Source organism: Calonectris borealis, chromosome 19, assembly GCF_964195595.1.
Source record: "Calonectris borealis chromosome 19, bCalBor7.hap1.2, whole genome shotgun sequence".
NCBI classification, from domain to species: Eukaryota; Metazoa; Chordata; class Aves; order Procellariiformes; family Procellariidae; genus Calonectris; species Calonectris borealis.
Window position 1 is genome coordinate 392,031 of NC_134330.1, and position 16,975 is coordinate 409,005.

General features: G+C 43.8%; 1 protein-coding gene across 1 annotated transcript; it reads right to left on the minus strand.

Moving 5' to 3' along the window:
- Positions 1–128: 128 nt before the first annotated feature.
- Positions 129–14,335, minus strand: SLC13A5 (solute carrier family 13 member 5). The gene is made up of 12 exons (XM_075168198.1): positions 14,053–14,335; positions 13,049–13,177; positions 12,034–12,170; positions 11,378–11,592; positions 9,240–9,411; positions 8,505–8,627; positions 7,748–7,960; positions 6,851–6,972; positions 6,448–6,566; positions 4,943–5,104; positions 3,580–3,717; positions 129–2,823 (listed from the first exon to the last, which is right to left on the minus strand). Exons 1-12 carry the CDS (start codon positions 14,155–14,157, stop codon positions 2,695–2,697), a joined length of 1,764 nt encoding a protein of 587 aa, XP_075024299.1. The 5' UTR covers positions 14,158–14,335; the 3' UTR covers positions 129–2,694.
- Between the last annotated feature and the right edge of the window lie 2,640 nt (positions 14,336–16,975).

Sequence of the window (16,975 nt, forward strand, 5' to 3'; positions counted from 1 at the left end):
TTTACACTGATTCTCTATGATGTGTACCCTCCTGCATCTTACTGGAACAATACCATGCTACAGTGGAAGCTAATGTAGAAATAAGTGGCCCACTGTGTTACACAGGAAACAATCCATGCCAGGGAGGAGACAGTTCTAGTAATTTTTTATTTGCCAGGCTCTAATTCTGCAACTCACCTATTTAAATTAAATACAAATCAATCACAGGATGTCATAAAAGTGTCTCAGAAAGAAACTTTTGCTATTAACAGGACAGAGAGGTGACACATCAAATACACCACAGTTATAATAAAACCAGCGTTCTTTATTACCCCATATGCATGTTTCCCCCCACCCTGGCACTCCTGTCAATAAATCACCCTGTGTGACCACTGATGAAAATAACATTTGTTTTCTACTCGCACAGCCACAGAGGGAACTCTTCCCTAGCTGAGATGAATGCACTTTTTCAGAACATCCCTTTCTGCAAATGGGATAGGGAAGTGTCTGTCCTATGGCTTTTAGCTGAAACTGGTTTTAGAGGAGTTTTGATCTGCATGAATTGAGACAGGCAAGCTCAGCGTTACCCACCCATGCAAGCTCCACTGTATGTTACTTGCAATAGTGAAGAGCAAGCACCATGAAGTACCTGGCAATGGTGAAATGTCCTCATACCATGAAGTCCACCAGAAGGCAGAAAAGTCTCTTTCTCAAATGCATTTAGATACCTACAGATGCAAATCAGCATTAAGTGGTGACTGCCAAAGCACGGAAGGTGCTTAACTGTTCCTGGTTTCAATTTCTTCAAATAAATACTGTTGACAAGCTTCACGTGGTGACAAATATCTGTGACCAAGCCACTTCTTGGCACTAGAACGGGCCTCTTCCTTAGACTCTGCAAGTGGAATAGTGTTTATCCACACGCTCCACCATTCCTTGGAAGAGGTATGAGGCTGCACCACATCCAGCCAGCTGGGTGGACAGGGTGCCATTGTAGGGAACAACAGTCAGTGGAGAGTTTATGGTGCCCAGCACCTTGAAAGAGCACAAAAGATAAAGGCACGAAAATCAAATCATTCTTGAAGTAGTTTTCTGTCAGAAAAGCACCTGGTCATTTTGTGGATAAATACTTTCCTCACTTTTAAAGGCAAAAATGTGAGTATTTTTCCAGTTCTATAAAGAACATTCATGTTAATAACAAAACTATGAAATATCCTACCCACACTACTATGCTAGAGGACAGATCTTCTGGCCAGAACTCTCTGGCCAGAATTCTGTGATTCTATAACTTCTACCTTGCACCCCTTATCATGAGGTGGGGAATCACCATGGATGCAGATTTTGACCCTTATATCCTCACAACACCCTTGTGAGGTAGATAAGTACCATGACATCTTCTTCAGGAGGGGAAACTGAGGCAAAAAGAGGTGAACTGACTTGCGTGAGGCTGCACAGCAAATCTGGGAGCAGAACTCAGGTCATGCCCACAGATCTCTCCACTGTAACATACTGCCTTACTTCCCACTCAACCTCATCTCCAGGACTGAATGAAAAGCATCCACGTACCACTGACAAAATACACTTAGTCCAACACCAATCTTTCTATAGACTACTTCTGCTTCAGGAATGACATAAACAGGTGCTACAAAACACTTTTTTCACAGACCTGAATTCCAAAGTTCACAAGACAATTCCCATTGCTGTCAGCCAGCACAAGCCCTAATATCTGGGCCCCTAAATTTTTACAAGGCCTTCAACTACAGCCTTCCTCATGCCTTGTCTCCATTCCAAAATTCCAGAGTTAATTAATAAGCCACATCAGGGGCTAATCCAGGAACTTTCACAATAGGTGTGAAGTCCTATAGGCCACCGTCCATTTCCAGGCTGGCACTAACACAACACTGGTTGGCACGTGAAACCACATCCTGCGGTCGAGAGACGGAAAGGCTCCTGGCCCTGCCAGTGCCACAATGGAAGAAACGCAAAGCCAGCCTTAACTCATCATTGACTAAGATATCAGCTGAATCATGACCAGCATGGAATTATGTTATCTCAACCCTCAGTAAGGGTGTCTAAATGCAATGAGATTTGGGAGTGAAAACAAGGCAATGGAAAATGTGTTGGATGTTGACTTGGAAGGATTCCACCACATGGCTAAGGCCTGATTAAAACATAACATAACATAACATAACATAACATAACATAACATAACATAACATAACATAACATACCCCTTCTTTCACTAGACAAGTGACAACAAGGATTTCTCTGTACAGCTGCTGACTTGTGGATATAAGTAATAGTTAATGAATTTTCAGCCCCTGCCTGAGTGCAGTGTTCAATGCTAATGATTTACAAGTACATACCAGTGATACAATAGTTCAAATAATTTGATATCACAGCCTGCCCTCTCTTTATTTAAAGTTCGATAAATTCTAAATCTCGACCTTCATTGGAGGTACAACGGATCTCTTGATCATACTTACGATCCAGACACATGATCCTTAGGGTTGTGTAATTAAACAGCACTTTTGGCTCCAGCACGACCGGAATAAATTTGAGTTGGCTCATGCCTGAACTGATGTGTGACTCCCGAAAGGTAACAAACACCTGACACTTGATTTGAAGTGGTGACGAGACTTTATATAGGGCTTCGGGCAATAGGGAGTAGTATTAAGGGTCCTTTCCTTGTTTAACAGATGAATTCTTCACTGCTCACTGGTTAGTTGTGCTGTTTGCCCAGGTTGGGAATGTGTCCAGCTCAAACATAGGTCTTCCCCATGTGTTGATGGCCAGTGTGACACAGAAGACTCCAATGATGTTCATCACTATTCCAGATCTAACCTGTAAGGACAAAAGTCCAAACCAACAACAATAACCAAATACCAGCACAGCAAATTGCAGCAAGGCCTATTTGTACATACACAAGAAAGACACAAGGTCAAATAAATCACAGACATAGCCATTGTACCCACTGCCCTATGTTCTTGCTTAGGTGGAAATACCAGGGAACACACTGTGCAAAGCCTTTGAACACTTTGCTATATAACTAGTCTAGGAGCTTTAAGGCATGTACAACAAGTTGCTCTTATTAGTTAAAGAACAGCTTCTGCCCCCTTCAAGTCTCCAGTTAGAAAACCGATAATGTTTGGGTGTTCGGCACAGAATCTGGCACTGTGTGGTCTGGCAGGCAATCAGAGGACCAGAGCCTAGGGCAACTGATTGTTACCTTCTGCTTTCAGCGTCAGTGGAAACAAGACTTCAGCTACACTCGCCAAAGCCCCAGAAGACTGTAAAGCACTGACTGCATTTTAACCCTTCAGTGTTTAAGAGACTTACGACTTGTCAGTTTTTAATTTCAATTGGGCTGGGATGTATGTCTGCCAAAGCCTGTGAGAAAGGTACTGTTACTTCAGAGATGCAATTCTTTATTGCAATATTAACACTGCATAAGTGAGGGGCATAGGGTGGTAGTTACAGCCCATAAGAGCTTCCTTGGTACTTTGGAAATACTTGGCTAAGAAAATTAAACTCTCATCATATTTCAGGATAAAGGCAATGGAGAGCTTCAGATAAGAGACCACGCAATTATCATCTTACCATATCCAAAACACGGATGTGGCCATAGGAAAATACTATTGCATTTGGCGGTGTTGCAACAGGTAGCATGAAGGCAAAAGAAGCACTGAGAGTACCAGGCAGCATAACATACAAAGGATGGATCTTGATAGATGCAGCCTGCAATGCAATGGAGAGAATATCACACTGGAGGTGTTCCAAAAGAAAAGCATAAAGAACATTTCCCAGACCACTGAGACACGCAAGCTCAGTTCGTTTCCTGGTATTATGTCACTAGAGTAATTTACAAGCATTTTATTCTGAAATCCACATGTGTTTAAAGATAACTTTGCTCTCGTTTCCTGTCCCACAATACTTAAAAACAACGCTTGATTCTTTCTTGTTGTTTGTTTTGCTCTATGGTATAATTTGGAGTTCTGGTCAAATTTATCCAACGATCTTTTCTTTGACCTCAGACCACACTTTTGCCAGGGTAACACAGGGATGGGATTATAATTACTAGGCATGTGGAGTAACACTCTTAGACATAACATAAACTGTGTGGGACTCCAAACTTAAGTGCCAATTTAAGTCACTAATGGCTCAGCACCTTGATTGGGATAATTTTATTTTGATGAAATGGTCTAGAATAAAGCAGTTATACTTTCCAAATTAAAGAACAAAATAACCTGTTTTTTCCTTTATGCTACAATTTCAATTCTGCTCAGAAAAGGCAGCAAAACTTACCAGGTTTTCCTCTCTAAGTTTTAAAATTGTTCTGGCTGCCTATGGAAAATGACACATTTCTAATAATCAATCAGGCCTACCACTTTCTGTATTATAGCATAAAACCACGAAGATGAAGGAACCATTCAAAGACATGAACAGAAAGTGCTGGATTTTGTTTCGGTTTGCGTTTTTTGTGTGTGTGTTTTTCCAGTTCTGAGTTGGTGGTTCAAATACAAAATGACCAGAAGTAACTGAGGTTTGTTGATCTGTATTAAAAAAGTGACTGTCACTTCACTTTCTCCAGGGCTAAGGGACATACCTTACAGAAGACTTGAACTGGCTTCCTTTTCAGTAAGGGTGCCATGGAACAGGCATCCTGAATTAGCTTCTTCCCCCAAGCTGGTTCTCAGGGTTCAGGCATATAGGTAGGGCAGATTGGAGAAAGCTTGCATTCCCACTTTCTATCTACATACGATGCTATAAACGTAGCACTGAACACCAGCTAAAATCACTATCCATTATGGATTACTGACAGATGGACTGTTTCATAACTGGCTTTCAGATTATCACTAGAGCAACAGTAAGACAACAAATACGATATTGCTTTGCCGCTAGAGACTGTCAGTTTAACTCTAGTCTCCCAGTTGATAGGATAACAGGATGGAAGTAATCTTACCATGGATGAAAAGACAGGTAGGAAGAGGGTGGCTGTGGCCACATTACTGGTGCATTCAGTGAAGACAGATATAATAAGCGAAAGTACTGCTGCAATGGCCCATGGTGGGATAGATCCTAGTGGAGTCATTTGATGACCCAGCCAAGCTGAGAGCCCAGAGTTCTGACAAAAAAAAAAGTGGTTTTCAGTGAGGCTCATGAACAGGGAAGTCATGTTATATATAACATTCCTACCAAATAATGCTAAATGACTCCTGAGTTATATAAACACCATCCGGGAAAGTACAATGATCTGTCACAAACACTAAAAGAAATTCCTTGCCAACTAGACATAATACTGAGTCCCACTTTCCTGATTTTTCTGGAACCCAAATACTTGTTCACACTTTGGTTACAAAAATTATGTTTTTTTGCTAAACAGAAACAATTATTGCTGAGACTACTGCAAATACTCAATGTATCACTCAGAAGTTTCCTGGCATGTTTTTCTAAGATTTCTGAAGATACTGATGCTGTATGAATGCTCTATTGTAGGAATATAGGCAGTGATTGACTCAAAGAGCTTACAAAACCTGTGACTTGATGGCTTCTAATGCTCTGGAGCCTTAATAATATATGTATGATGTATGTAGATGAATGTAAGGCCCTACACCTTTAATTTGGCCCATGGTTTAAAACTACCTAGCCACAAAACTTAGATCTGAATATGAATTTCCCCAAAGCATAGCATTGTTGATAGCTAAGGCTTGCTTTGATTTAGATGCATCTGAGCAGTGATGAAGGAAACAATATGGTTCACCTCAAGATTATTTCCTGTTTTGGGAATTCAGCTGCCTTTTCTGTGAATTTATGAACATAGGATCAAACCATGGTGGGCTTATGGAATGCAGCATATTGCCTGGCAACAGCCACTGACAAGAAGTTCAAGAAACCCCACTGTACACAATTGTGGAAGATATCTACCCACAATGATTTTCTTCCTGACCACTTCAGTAGTGGTTTGGTTTAAATCTGAAGATATATCTCCTTTAAACAAATCTCAAATGGTTCTGAGAATTTTGAAAGTGTTATCTACAAGTGTTGTGGAAGGTGTCCCTGCCCATGGCGAGGGGGTTGGAACTAGATGATCTTTAAGGTCCCTTCCAACCCAAACCATTCTATGATTCTATGATCTATACTTTTATTTTTATGGCCAGGGCTGGGATCAGCAGGATAACAGAAATAAGAAGGGCTGCTTTTCTGGTCTGTCCAGCCAGTGAAAATTCCAAACTCGGCAGCCTCCAAGAAGTAAGATAAATTGAAGAAACTTGGTCAGAGCACAAAAATTCCTGAAAAAGAGGCACAAACATTCACCTCTCCTCCCAGTTTTTGCTAATTTGGATCTGCCTCCAGATCTGAACATCTTTACTGGGTTTGGCTTTGGGTGCATGCCCAGTAATACAGGACTAGATAACAAACCAGGGAAGTTTGCCTTTGAGTCAGAGAAAAACAGATGTCAGGACATACTGCGCTTGCATCAGCCAAAGCAAAACCTCCTCCCAGCAGCAGCACAATGCTCCAGGGCATCTTCCTCTGAACCACATTCCAGTCTAGCAGCGGGGCTGATAAAAATGGCTTTTTTATATCTGAAGTGAGAAATGAAAAGCAGAACATGTTTTAGAAGAGTGAAGACATTTTGTCTCCTGTTCTATAAGGTACTAGGGAATGACCCAACACGCAGATGCATATTACTGAGAAACCTGCACAGGGTAAGGGTAATACACATGAGCAGGGACCGTGCCCCAGCCCTGCCCAAGAAGGGAGGGAGGTGAGCTACCCTGAAGAACTGCATGCAAATCCAGTACATTTCTGTCATGTTAACTGGAGCTGGCTAAGTGTTTCACAATGTTACAATTCCTCTTTTAAATACCTTCTTCAGTCTGTTCAGGGTCAGACATGCTTGGATTCCAGCCTATGAATTTGGGTTTATTAGCAGGAAGGATAAACAGTAGCAGTGCAACAAACACAGCAGGAGCAGAATCAGTGATATACCTAAAGAAGAAAAGAGACCATAGCTTAGAAAATAGGCATCTTTCTCCTAGAAGATGGCTGTCTTCCAGCATTGCAGTCACTGCCCTTTATCATCCTGTTTGGGGCTTGTACATTAGCAAAATTGGTCATTAGTTCATGACTGAGGTCTCTCAGACCTGCCACAACACAAACACAGTAATAAAAGAAACTAGCTACAATACACATTAATAACCAGAGTCACAGATGACAACGGCTTCTGGGAGCAGGGTTCCTTCTCTGTGGTGAAGCCAAGATTCAACAGTTGTAGCTCAAAGCAAGATGTGTAAAGAAATGGCCTGAATGATAGTCCCATCGTGCATTTTATGTTCTTAATATGCCACAGACATTATGCGAAGAAGCCATTCAAAGCACCAAATCAATTTCCCAGTGAGTTCTAAGCTATTGTTTAGAGGTGATATTACTAAATATTCAAATGACACCACAACTGATTGGAGCTCATACAAACAAAATACTAACATGTACATCAGTGTGACTGAGACCAGCATTACAGAATTTTCTCTTCCTTTAGGAGGTTCAACTTGCTCCATTTCCCAGTCTCCAGCCTTCATTGCAGTACAAATTGTCAAACAATAGATAAACTGGTGATCTCGTGCACAAGCGATAGGATCAAGCCCAGCAAACGTGAATTCAGATAAGGTTGGAATGAATGACCCCGCACTCAAAATGAAATGTAAGAGCAAGGGAATCTGATTCACAACCAAGAGGGTACAGGATGAAAAAAAGCCTAAAAACTTACTTTTCTCCTTCAGGGAAGAGCCTGGCGGCCCAGCCTTTTACAAAGCCTGGGTGTCTGGAAAACCACAAGACAACCAGCAAAACAAACATTAGGAGGACATTGAATTCAGCATAAGACATAGGGCCTAATTTCTTCATTTCTGCCTTCAGCACGTTGTATGCAGCTTTTTCTTTAGCAGTTCTCTCTGTCCCACAGCCCCAGCTTTTTTTTAAGCTTTAAGAAAAAGGGAGAAGAAAATACTGTAAGTATTAACATACTAGAGGGATTTAACGTGCTTGCCACTCTGAAGCTGTCACTCCTGGGGACAGACACAGGCTACAGCAGAGGCCAGGAACAAAGAAACGAAAACAGTGTCAAAGTATTTCATGGGGACATGCCAGTTCTCACAGAAGAATGGGGTCTATGAATGGATGTAAGTCTTTGCCCAATTTGGAGCAACCTGGGATGAAAAACTCAGTTTTAAATCAAGGGCAGCAAAACAGATATGCTAGCTTTCCTAGGGTTGAAATTTTCAGATGTGAAATTGAAAAATAAAAAGGCAATTCTGTCTGAACATTAAGAATGTATAAAGCTTTTGCCTTAGTGCAACTCCCATGAACACAAAAGGTTTCCAGACCTCAAAAGCTGCTGTGAAATGGAACTGCTCTCTGCTACAAAATTAATAACTTGTCAGTGCATTTGTTTTATCCAGATCTCTCAGTAAGCTGATCTGCATTAGCTGAAGGGTTTACACAATATCATGTAGTTAAATACTCACTTGAGTCCCACGAAGGAGCACTGTAGCCAAAGCCAAGCTAGTACCAACATCAGAATCATGTTTGGGAATGCAAACCCAAACCAGGAAGCAAAATTCACAATATCATTACTGTTGGGGTATAACCTGAAAAGAAAAGAAAAATGCTTTCTGTATGAGTGTCAAAACATTTAGTGATCTACTCTCCCTTTAATATGTGCTAGTGACAATTATACATGTAAATCTAGGACAATGATTAGAAGTAATTATAGGCAACATCCATAGCCTAACTGAAGTCAATAGGAAGAGGCAGCTTGGATTTCAGAGCAGAACTTAAATGATCCTTGGTTTTCCCTGTATTTTACTTTAATGCATATAGGAGATCATGTTGTTATTTTAGGCCTCAGTAAGACAAGCACTGTTGAAAGATCTCCCACACATTCTAGGTACCTTTCACTTCCAACATGCCTGCTCATTTATCCCAAGACAGAACGTTCTTTCTTCCTCCCCATTCATTCCTCTGCTGATTACCAGCAAGTATTTCCAAGTTTCTCAGGAGACCTATAATACCAGCACATAGCTGCCTAAAAAAGGCTGAAGCAGAAAAATAAGGCCCATCACATCATACACATTCCTCACTCTCAGTTCATCAACTGGTTATTGCTTATAGTTTGCAACTGAAACTGTCACCTAAGACAAGTCAGCTGGTCACAGAAACAGTAAGAGAGTTAAGTAAAAGAAATGGCAAGAATGACTTACTGATTCATCTGGCCTTTCAATACCATGTTTGGTCCTGTTCCAGTGAGTGTTGCAGTTCCTCCAATGCTGGCAGCATAGCATACACAAAGTGTCATTCCCTTACATATACGCTTCCTCATTTTCTGTTCTTCAGAAGATCTGGGGTCATCAGGGACTTGTCCATTGCTTATAACTAGACACAAAGAACACGACTAGCCTCAGGTAAAGTTAGGGAGGCAGAGAGTTCAGGACAGGGTCTGCAAGCTCAGGGCTTCCTGTTTGTGTATGCCATCTATTTTAATTCAAAAAAGGTATGTCCCTAAACACTTCGGACTCATGTTCATGAGGAGCTGAAAAGAGAGGCTGACAATCTGGGTCTACATGATCCAAGGATGCTGTTGTCCATATCGGTGCCACAGTTTCTCAGCAATAATTTCCTGTTTCACAGAGAGGCTTACCACCAGCCAGATATTGTAGTCACTGGAACCATTCCAATACCACAGTAAGAACCCAACTAGCTTTAACAGCTGTAAATATGGGCAGAAAAAAACCCACCCAAAACCAAATTCTTGCCTGGCATAACTGTTAAGATCAATTTGTTATGTCAGTTTACATCAACCGTGAAATTTTGCTGCTGAGTCCATTGTTCTCTGAGGATAACAGCCTAATCTTGAAGTCTGACTGTACTAAGGGAGCAGGACAATGAATTTATGGCAATTACAACCAACTCAACAATACCAAAGGGTATTTTTTGCACACATTTATTACCTTTCCTGTCAGCAGAGCCAAGCAGGTCCTTCTAAGTGGACAGAAAACCAGCAAAATTATTACTCGTCTTAGAGGAGAAGTCCGGTTTTGGGAGTCAAGAATCAACATTAAAAAGAGCATTTACAAATATGAAAACTTATCTTTAATACAACTGTTTGGAAGCTAGAAATGAGCAACTTTACAGAGCACTCTGTGACCAAGTGGCATTCTTGTGGGCTTGCACATCTTATATAAACATGGTGTCTGAGCTTTGCACAATCCTAGTGCATTCTCCCTTCACAAGTGAGGTAAGAAATGAAGCTACCAAAAAGCAGAGATCACAGTTGTATCTAAACTATGCCTCCAAGTCCAAACAAATACGGCAGTTATGAGTCAATCTCATAGCAGAGCGTTGTCTGGCACACATAAAACACCCTTCTTCTACACTGTGTCTTCCATGAACATGTGAGCCAGAAAATGGGCATGGTATGTCCCAGGCAGAAGGTTTGAAATGTGGGACACAGTATGCACTACCAACATTTGCACTCGTTCTTCCACACAGTCACACAGGGAATTGTGGCAGATCAACTTGCTAATTCAGTGAAATCACATCTCCATGAAAATTCCCAAGACAATCCTTCCTCCTCTGAAAGAGAAAGGCACCAGAGATCTGATATTTAATGGTATTTAATAATATAGCCCTCTGTAATAGCACAGCAGAGCAGGGAAATCAAAGGGACTGAGTTTGTGCGCAAGGTTCAAATCAAGTGAAACGTACTGCAGAACCACAGAACTGACAGAAGGACCTTGTGGAGTCAAGCATCAGGGTAAGATCACGCTTTAAAGTGTTCCAAAGAGTAATTTGTCTACTGTGAGTCAAATGACACCAGCTCCTCTTTTCCATGCAGCTTTTAAAGTATTCCTCCTTCTTCTCCCCACCTCCACATACAATCTGGTCAATAAAGAGATATTTATTACCCCAGAACCCAAATAGGTTGCGTTTGCACAAAACGTTTTGAACATTCCTACATGGCTTAGAAGCTGAATCCCCACTGATAATCACAAGATTTAGAAAGTGGGATGCTGGGGGGTTGAATGATATTTCCCACAGGATATGCTTTTCACTTCCCTGAGCAGGCAGTTAAGTCTACGGAAACTATGGGAGGATGACCCCAGCTTGAAGGAAAGAACATAACTGCATGGGATCTAACATAACATATCTGCATGGGATCTAGCACTAAGCATAATAAAAAATTGGAAGCCGTATTGTAAAATCTAAATGTCAGGCATTTAGGGATTTTCAGGTTACCATCCTCTTTCCTTGGAAAAGGTACAGAGAACTCCTTCTAGCTCAGGGAGCTCTGAGCATAGCAAGTTCAGTAGAATCAACTCACTGCTGAGTAGGCCCTTACCATGCACTGAAGTGGGATCTGATGCATTCTTTTCCTCCAGCTCAATCACTGTATTTGTTTGCCCAGTTGCTTGTTCCATCATGGTCACATCATACTCTGTGTTGTCCATTTGATCCAGGACAGCGTGGACAATGGGAACCATCATAGCAGTGGTGGCTGTGTTACTTATCCACATGGACAGGAAGGCAGTGACTATCATAAATCCCAGCATGAGGCTGAAAAGAGAGAAACAGGCAGAGGAGAAAGGAAAGAAAACAGACGCTGCTAGGCTTTCTAGTCACTGTAATTTAGAGAGTAGAGCCCAGACAGGGATGTGTGTAACGTCCAGTAATACAAAGCAGAGACAGATTCCCTTCTAGGACAGCTCTGCCACCTTCACTGAAGGAATCCCACAAAGCCATTTAGCTCCTTAGTCTGTGTATGATTGTCTGTCATCATTTTGTCCCCAATGGCAAGCACCTAGAATTTAGCCAGATGCTGGTTTTGGCTAAAGGACAAATAAACTGTTCCTGCTGCCAGACTTCACCTCTGGAAACCCTGCACAAGTGCAGCTAAAGAGGTTCTTGGAGGTTCCCTTCTCTGCTGACTGTTAAACATCATCCCTAGGCCTCTGCTAAATTGACACAGGCAAGGAAGAAGCAATGTAATACTCTTACAGTGCAGGTTTCACCCCAAGTATCAGCAGGACCCTCAGCGCAATCCTTTTGTGAAGATTCCACTGTTCAACAGAAATTGCAACAATCAGCCCTCCAACAAAGAGCATGTTTGTGTCATTTAGGTACTGCAAGCACACCTGAAAGACAGAGAAGGTAGGTCAGGGGCCCAAACGTTGCCTCTTGCTAGCTTCACTAGTACATTTTGCCTTCCATCCCCTCAAAGCCATTTACTGCACCAGGCCCCATCCCAATATTGGCAGAAGGGGCAGTTGCAGCCTCAGAGCTACCTCCAGTTTCCTGAACCCTTGATCCCCTGATTAAATGCTGAAATGTCTAGTGCAGGGGCTCTTTGTGCATCCTGAACCTTCTTTTTGGATCATCAGGAGTTAATAAAGTACAAAATGACAGCAGTTTCCTAAAACATTTTTAGGGGCTCAAAGTATTGTGTAGGTACTAGAAATGCTGAGCTCCAAAACGGATTTCTCAGCACCTTCAGCAACGACACCTACTCTTACCAGCTTGTTGGCCAATAGTGAACCTGGGCTACAGCACCTAAATACAGCTTCTCACCCTTGGACTAAAGCACTAGCACAAACAGCCAGAATGAGATTTGGAGGGGACACAGTGTACTTGCTGGCATCATGCTGTCTACCCTGTCAGAAGTTTGTCCCATGCATTTTGAAATCTCTCAGAGGATATGTCAGCACTGCTCTCTCATGGGTTGGGTTATGAACACACAAGCTGCTGGCACTAGTGGGATGCTCTCCAGCAGGATCCATGCCCAGAAACAGACCTTCCCCTCTACCACCTCAAGCCCCACACCCTGAACATTTTGGGCAAATGTGTATTTAGTTCAGCACCTTCCCATACAGGAACCCTGAACATTGCTCAACATATTCAAAAACAGCACCACAGAACTGGAGCGCTTTCCTATCAGACTTGTTTGCTAAATATTGATGGGGGATCAGAGCAATGGATATCCCTGTATCAGATATGGATTAGGCAAGTTCCTTACTGATTTAGAGCTCTGAACTCCAAGCAGAGGGAAAAATACCACAGGCATGAGGGAGGTAACAGCCAGTGGGATCACTTCAGTGCACCAGTACACAGCCATGATGATGATGATATATGCACATTTGGCCTCCTGCAACATAATGGAAGACACATTTAAGCATAGAAAACTATTCATCAGTAGCTCTTATAAGGGGCCCAAACACTCCATTGCCTGTAACTTAACAAGTTATTCTGAAATAGGTAGCAAAGACACGATGATTTAAACTTGTACTTTTAAACCTTATTCTGAAGTCACTTGCAGTCCTGTCTTTCAGTCCACTGTCATCACTGCTGGACAATGCAGGACACAATTCTAAATGTGCAGGCCAATTATGCATATATTTATCTTTGGCCCAAAACGAATTGCATCTAATTTGCAAGATGGGTTGGGTCCATGGGAGCCCCAGGACCTGGCAGTGGCACACAACCCTTAGGATGAATAGAGATTGGCACAGAGCTCCTTCTGCAAGTTCAGCTGCCTAGCACCAGTGTCTGAAAATCATTTGGGAGTGAAACCTGCAACACAGGCTCCTGAGACCTGTGACTGAGCAGCTAACTGAGCTGCACAGAAATGCTTCAGGGACGAGGTGGCAGGAAGGATCTGCTTCAGTCCACTGTGGGGAAGCAGAACTGCCTTGGCAGGGATTGGGCACTGCTTGCTCAGGTGGCAAAGGAGATGCTGTGGCGAGGGCGGACCGGGTGGCCAGTGCCGCGCAGGGTGTCTGGGGCACGGCCCTGCACGAGGCAGGCAAGCAGGCTGGGTGCCCAGCAAGCCTGGGCAGGGCCCTGTGTGGCTGGCTGGAACGGGCTCTTGGGCAGCAGGGCCCAGACCTGGGGGCCAGGGGGGCAGGCTACTTTAGGGCAGCAGAAGCCGGACCTGGGGGGCAGAGGGGTGGGCTCCTGTGGGGGTAGCAGGGGCCGGACCTGGGGGGCTCTGTTCCCCGCGTGGGCCCCGCAGGCACTTACCCGCGTCGGCACAGCGACCGGCAGCGGCAGCAGCAGCAGCGGCGTGAGGAAGAGGATGGCGAAGGACCGGTACCTCAGCAGGGGCCGCAGGCACGTCGGGGCCATCTTCTGTGGGGATACACGGTCAGGGCGCGAGCAGGATCAGCGCCCGCCGCTGCCGCCTTAAGTACGGGGCGGCGGGGCCGCGGCGGGAGGGACATGGCGAGGGGCGACACGACCCGCCCGCGCCCTGACGGGACACCAGCCCGCCCGCGCCCTGACGGGGGCCGCCCGCTCCCGCCCTGACGGGACACCGGGCTCGCTCCCGCCCTGAGGGGGGCCGGGCCGCCGGATAGCGGTGCAGACACGGATCAGGAGCGAGCGAGCGGCAGGCGAGCCGCCGGTCTGGGGCCAGCCCAGCTCCCCTGCCCCGCGCCCGGCCGTGCGACGTCCCTCCCCCACCCGGCCGGCCGGCAGCAGCCCTGGAGGACCCGGTGCCCGCAGCCCCTGTCTGACACCTGGGAGATTTCCTCAGCCTGATCCAGAGCAAGTCACAATCCGCCGACGCGCCCCATAAGGGCGCCAGGACATAACATGGGGCGTTTCCCATTTCCCCGTTCCTTACGTCCACCTCTGTGCTCGTGCTTCTGCAGACCCTCCATGAACAAGGAAAGCTGCTTAATGGCTGTGTATCAAGCCATCACACCAGTTGTGAGAATGTTTTAAGAAAAATCTCCCTACTCACAGTGCCTACAGAAAGTTGCCAGTAAGCATAGATTCTCATAATGCATATTATAAGCAGGGACCAAAGTGCTGACACACGGCTTGTCTGAGGTGCTGGACTCTCACGAGGTGCTGGTGATGCCAAGGGAGGGTCATCTCACACTCATTTATACAGCGGTGAGGAAGGACTGAGCTCCTTTAGGGAAATGGAGAGTTAAAACCACAGTGGGGGTCTCCCCAAAACAAAGGTCTGTGCAGGCATGCATGGCTGTGTTTCACTGCCTATTATTTTGTGAAGGATTGTGTGTCTGCGACCTGGGTTAAAAATAACCCAGAAAGGTTAACTTGAAAAGTTGTTTTTAACTCCTTAATTTCAGTGATTTGGTCTACAGTGTAGCCGCATAATCAGAATCAGAAGTGATGGCACTACTGAAAGGGTGGCAGGCACTATCAAAATGGCAGAAAGGAACAACTGGAGGGACTGGAAACTAGACTGAAGACAAATAATTCATTGATATTTTATGTTCTGCTTCTGGGATATCAACAGCCACCTGAAATTGAAGGCAGCATAAATCATATCTTGACAGTTTGATCCTGCATTCTCTTAGTACAGTCTTACCAAGCAGTTACTCACAGAAATAAAGAATTTCAGATTCCACAGCAAGTAATGAGGGAGCTCTGACTACAGCTTGCACTATTTGTCCTCTGCTGACCAGAGGAACTTGAGTGACAGAAGTTCAAAACAAGACACTCCAATGTTACTGTTCTGTTTGTAAAAGCAGTGAATGTCCACTAAGGAAAATAGTAGCCAACCGGATCTGTACAGATTCCAAATCTTCAAACCTTTAGCAGCAGTCCCTCTGGGTAACTTACCAACACAGAGGAAACTTCACACCAGCGCAAAACCTAGCAGAAAGTGGGGAATCAGCCAAAACTTGCATTCCTGTGGACTGTCTCCAGTGAAAAAATGGTCCCTAGTCAACAAAGAAAAAGGACTACAAGCACTTAAATAAGAAAATGCAAAGAGTTCACTCTAAAAGAGTTTTACTAAGGTTCACTTTGATACACCAGTGCAAATATTATTTGCTGTCTTCTTGTTTAAATGAGATGCAGCACAGAAAAGAGAAAATAGAGAGAAAGGCCATGAATATGTGTTGATACCTTTACATGGACTAATCCTGTGACAGGAGACTTGCTTGCTGTACCTAGGAATAAGATCAGGGTCTCCTGTGGGCAATTCAATTAGCCAGTCCATGCCTCAGTGTCCTCTTTTGTCAAATACAGAGAAGGGAATCAATATTTCCTTTTTGTGCAGAATTATTGCAAACTTGCGTTCAGTGTGCCTTGCAAAGTACATTCTATGATATGGAACAAGACAAAAAAAGGATTCACAAAAAAGAACAAGCATCTGAATAATAGGAAATCAGATTGAAAGGTACTGAGTACCTGTTCATATGGCAACTATCAAGCAGAAGGGTGTACCTTTGGGAGAAGGGGAGGGATGCGAGAAATGCAATGTTCCCTAGGGTTCTTAGGAATGGCTGCCTTGGGACAGGGATGAGAAGACAGTGCAGGTCTCCCAAGAGATTATAGAGCAGAATGGAAGGAGCAAAGGAGGAAAACAGGGAGGTGTCAATCAGGACCAGCAAGTACCTGACCCTTAGAGATAAATACCCACTTCCCACTTCTTCTGGTGGAGCTGCCTGATCTATACCAGCTGAATGAGAGAGGGAGATCTAGGAACAACATTGAGTCCTGATTTGAAAGAAAGTGTGTCAAAATCTCCTTTATCTGAGCATATTTTTATCTGAGACCGAGGTCCCAAACTAAGCGACTCTAATCTTTTCATGAATCAAGATCGGCACTGATAAACTCAGTTTAGAAACCTAAATTTAAAGGCTGATCATTCCCAGCACTTTGACTAAGCAAAAGCTGGGAAAAATCTTAAGCGTGACCGTGGAAATGAGCAACTTTTATTTCTTTACTTTTTTTGCAAAAGTAGCCTCCTTTTCTAGAGGTTTACTTCAGGAGGAGAGCAGGTTGGTTTGTTGCAGTGCGTGTGAAATATTTGTTCATGAAAAGCACCTGTGCTGACTCCGTTGAGAAGAAATAAAATTAGTGCCAACTACAGTTCCTGTGGAAGTCTGCTAGGAATTCAGCTAAAACCAAGCAAAGCAGCTGACTGTGGCAGAGCAGCAAGGACAAAGTCCTGCGCTGAACT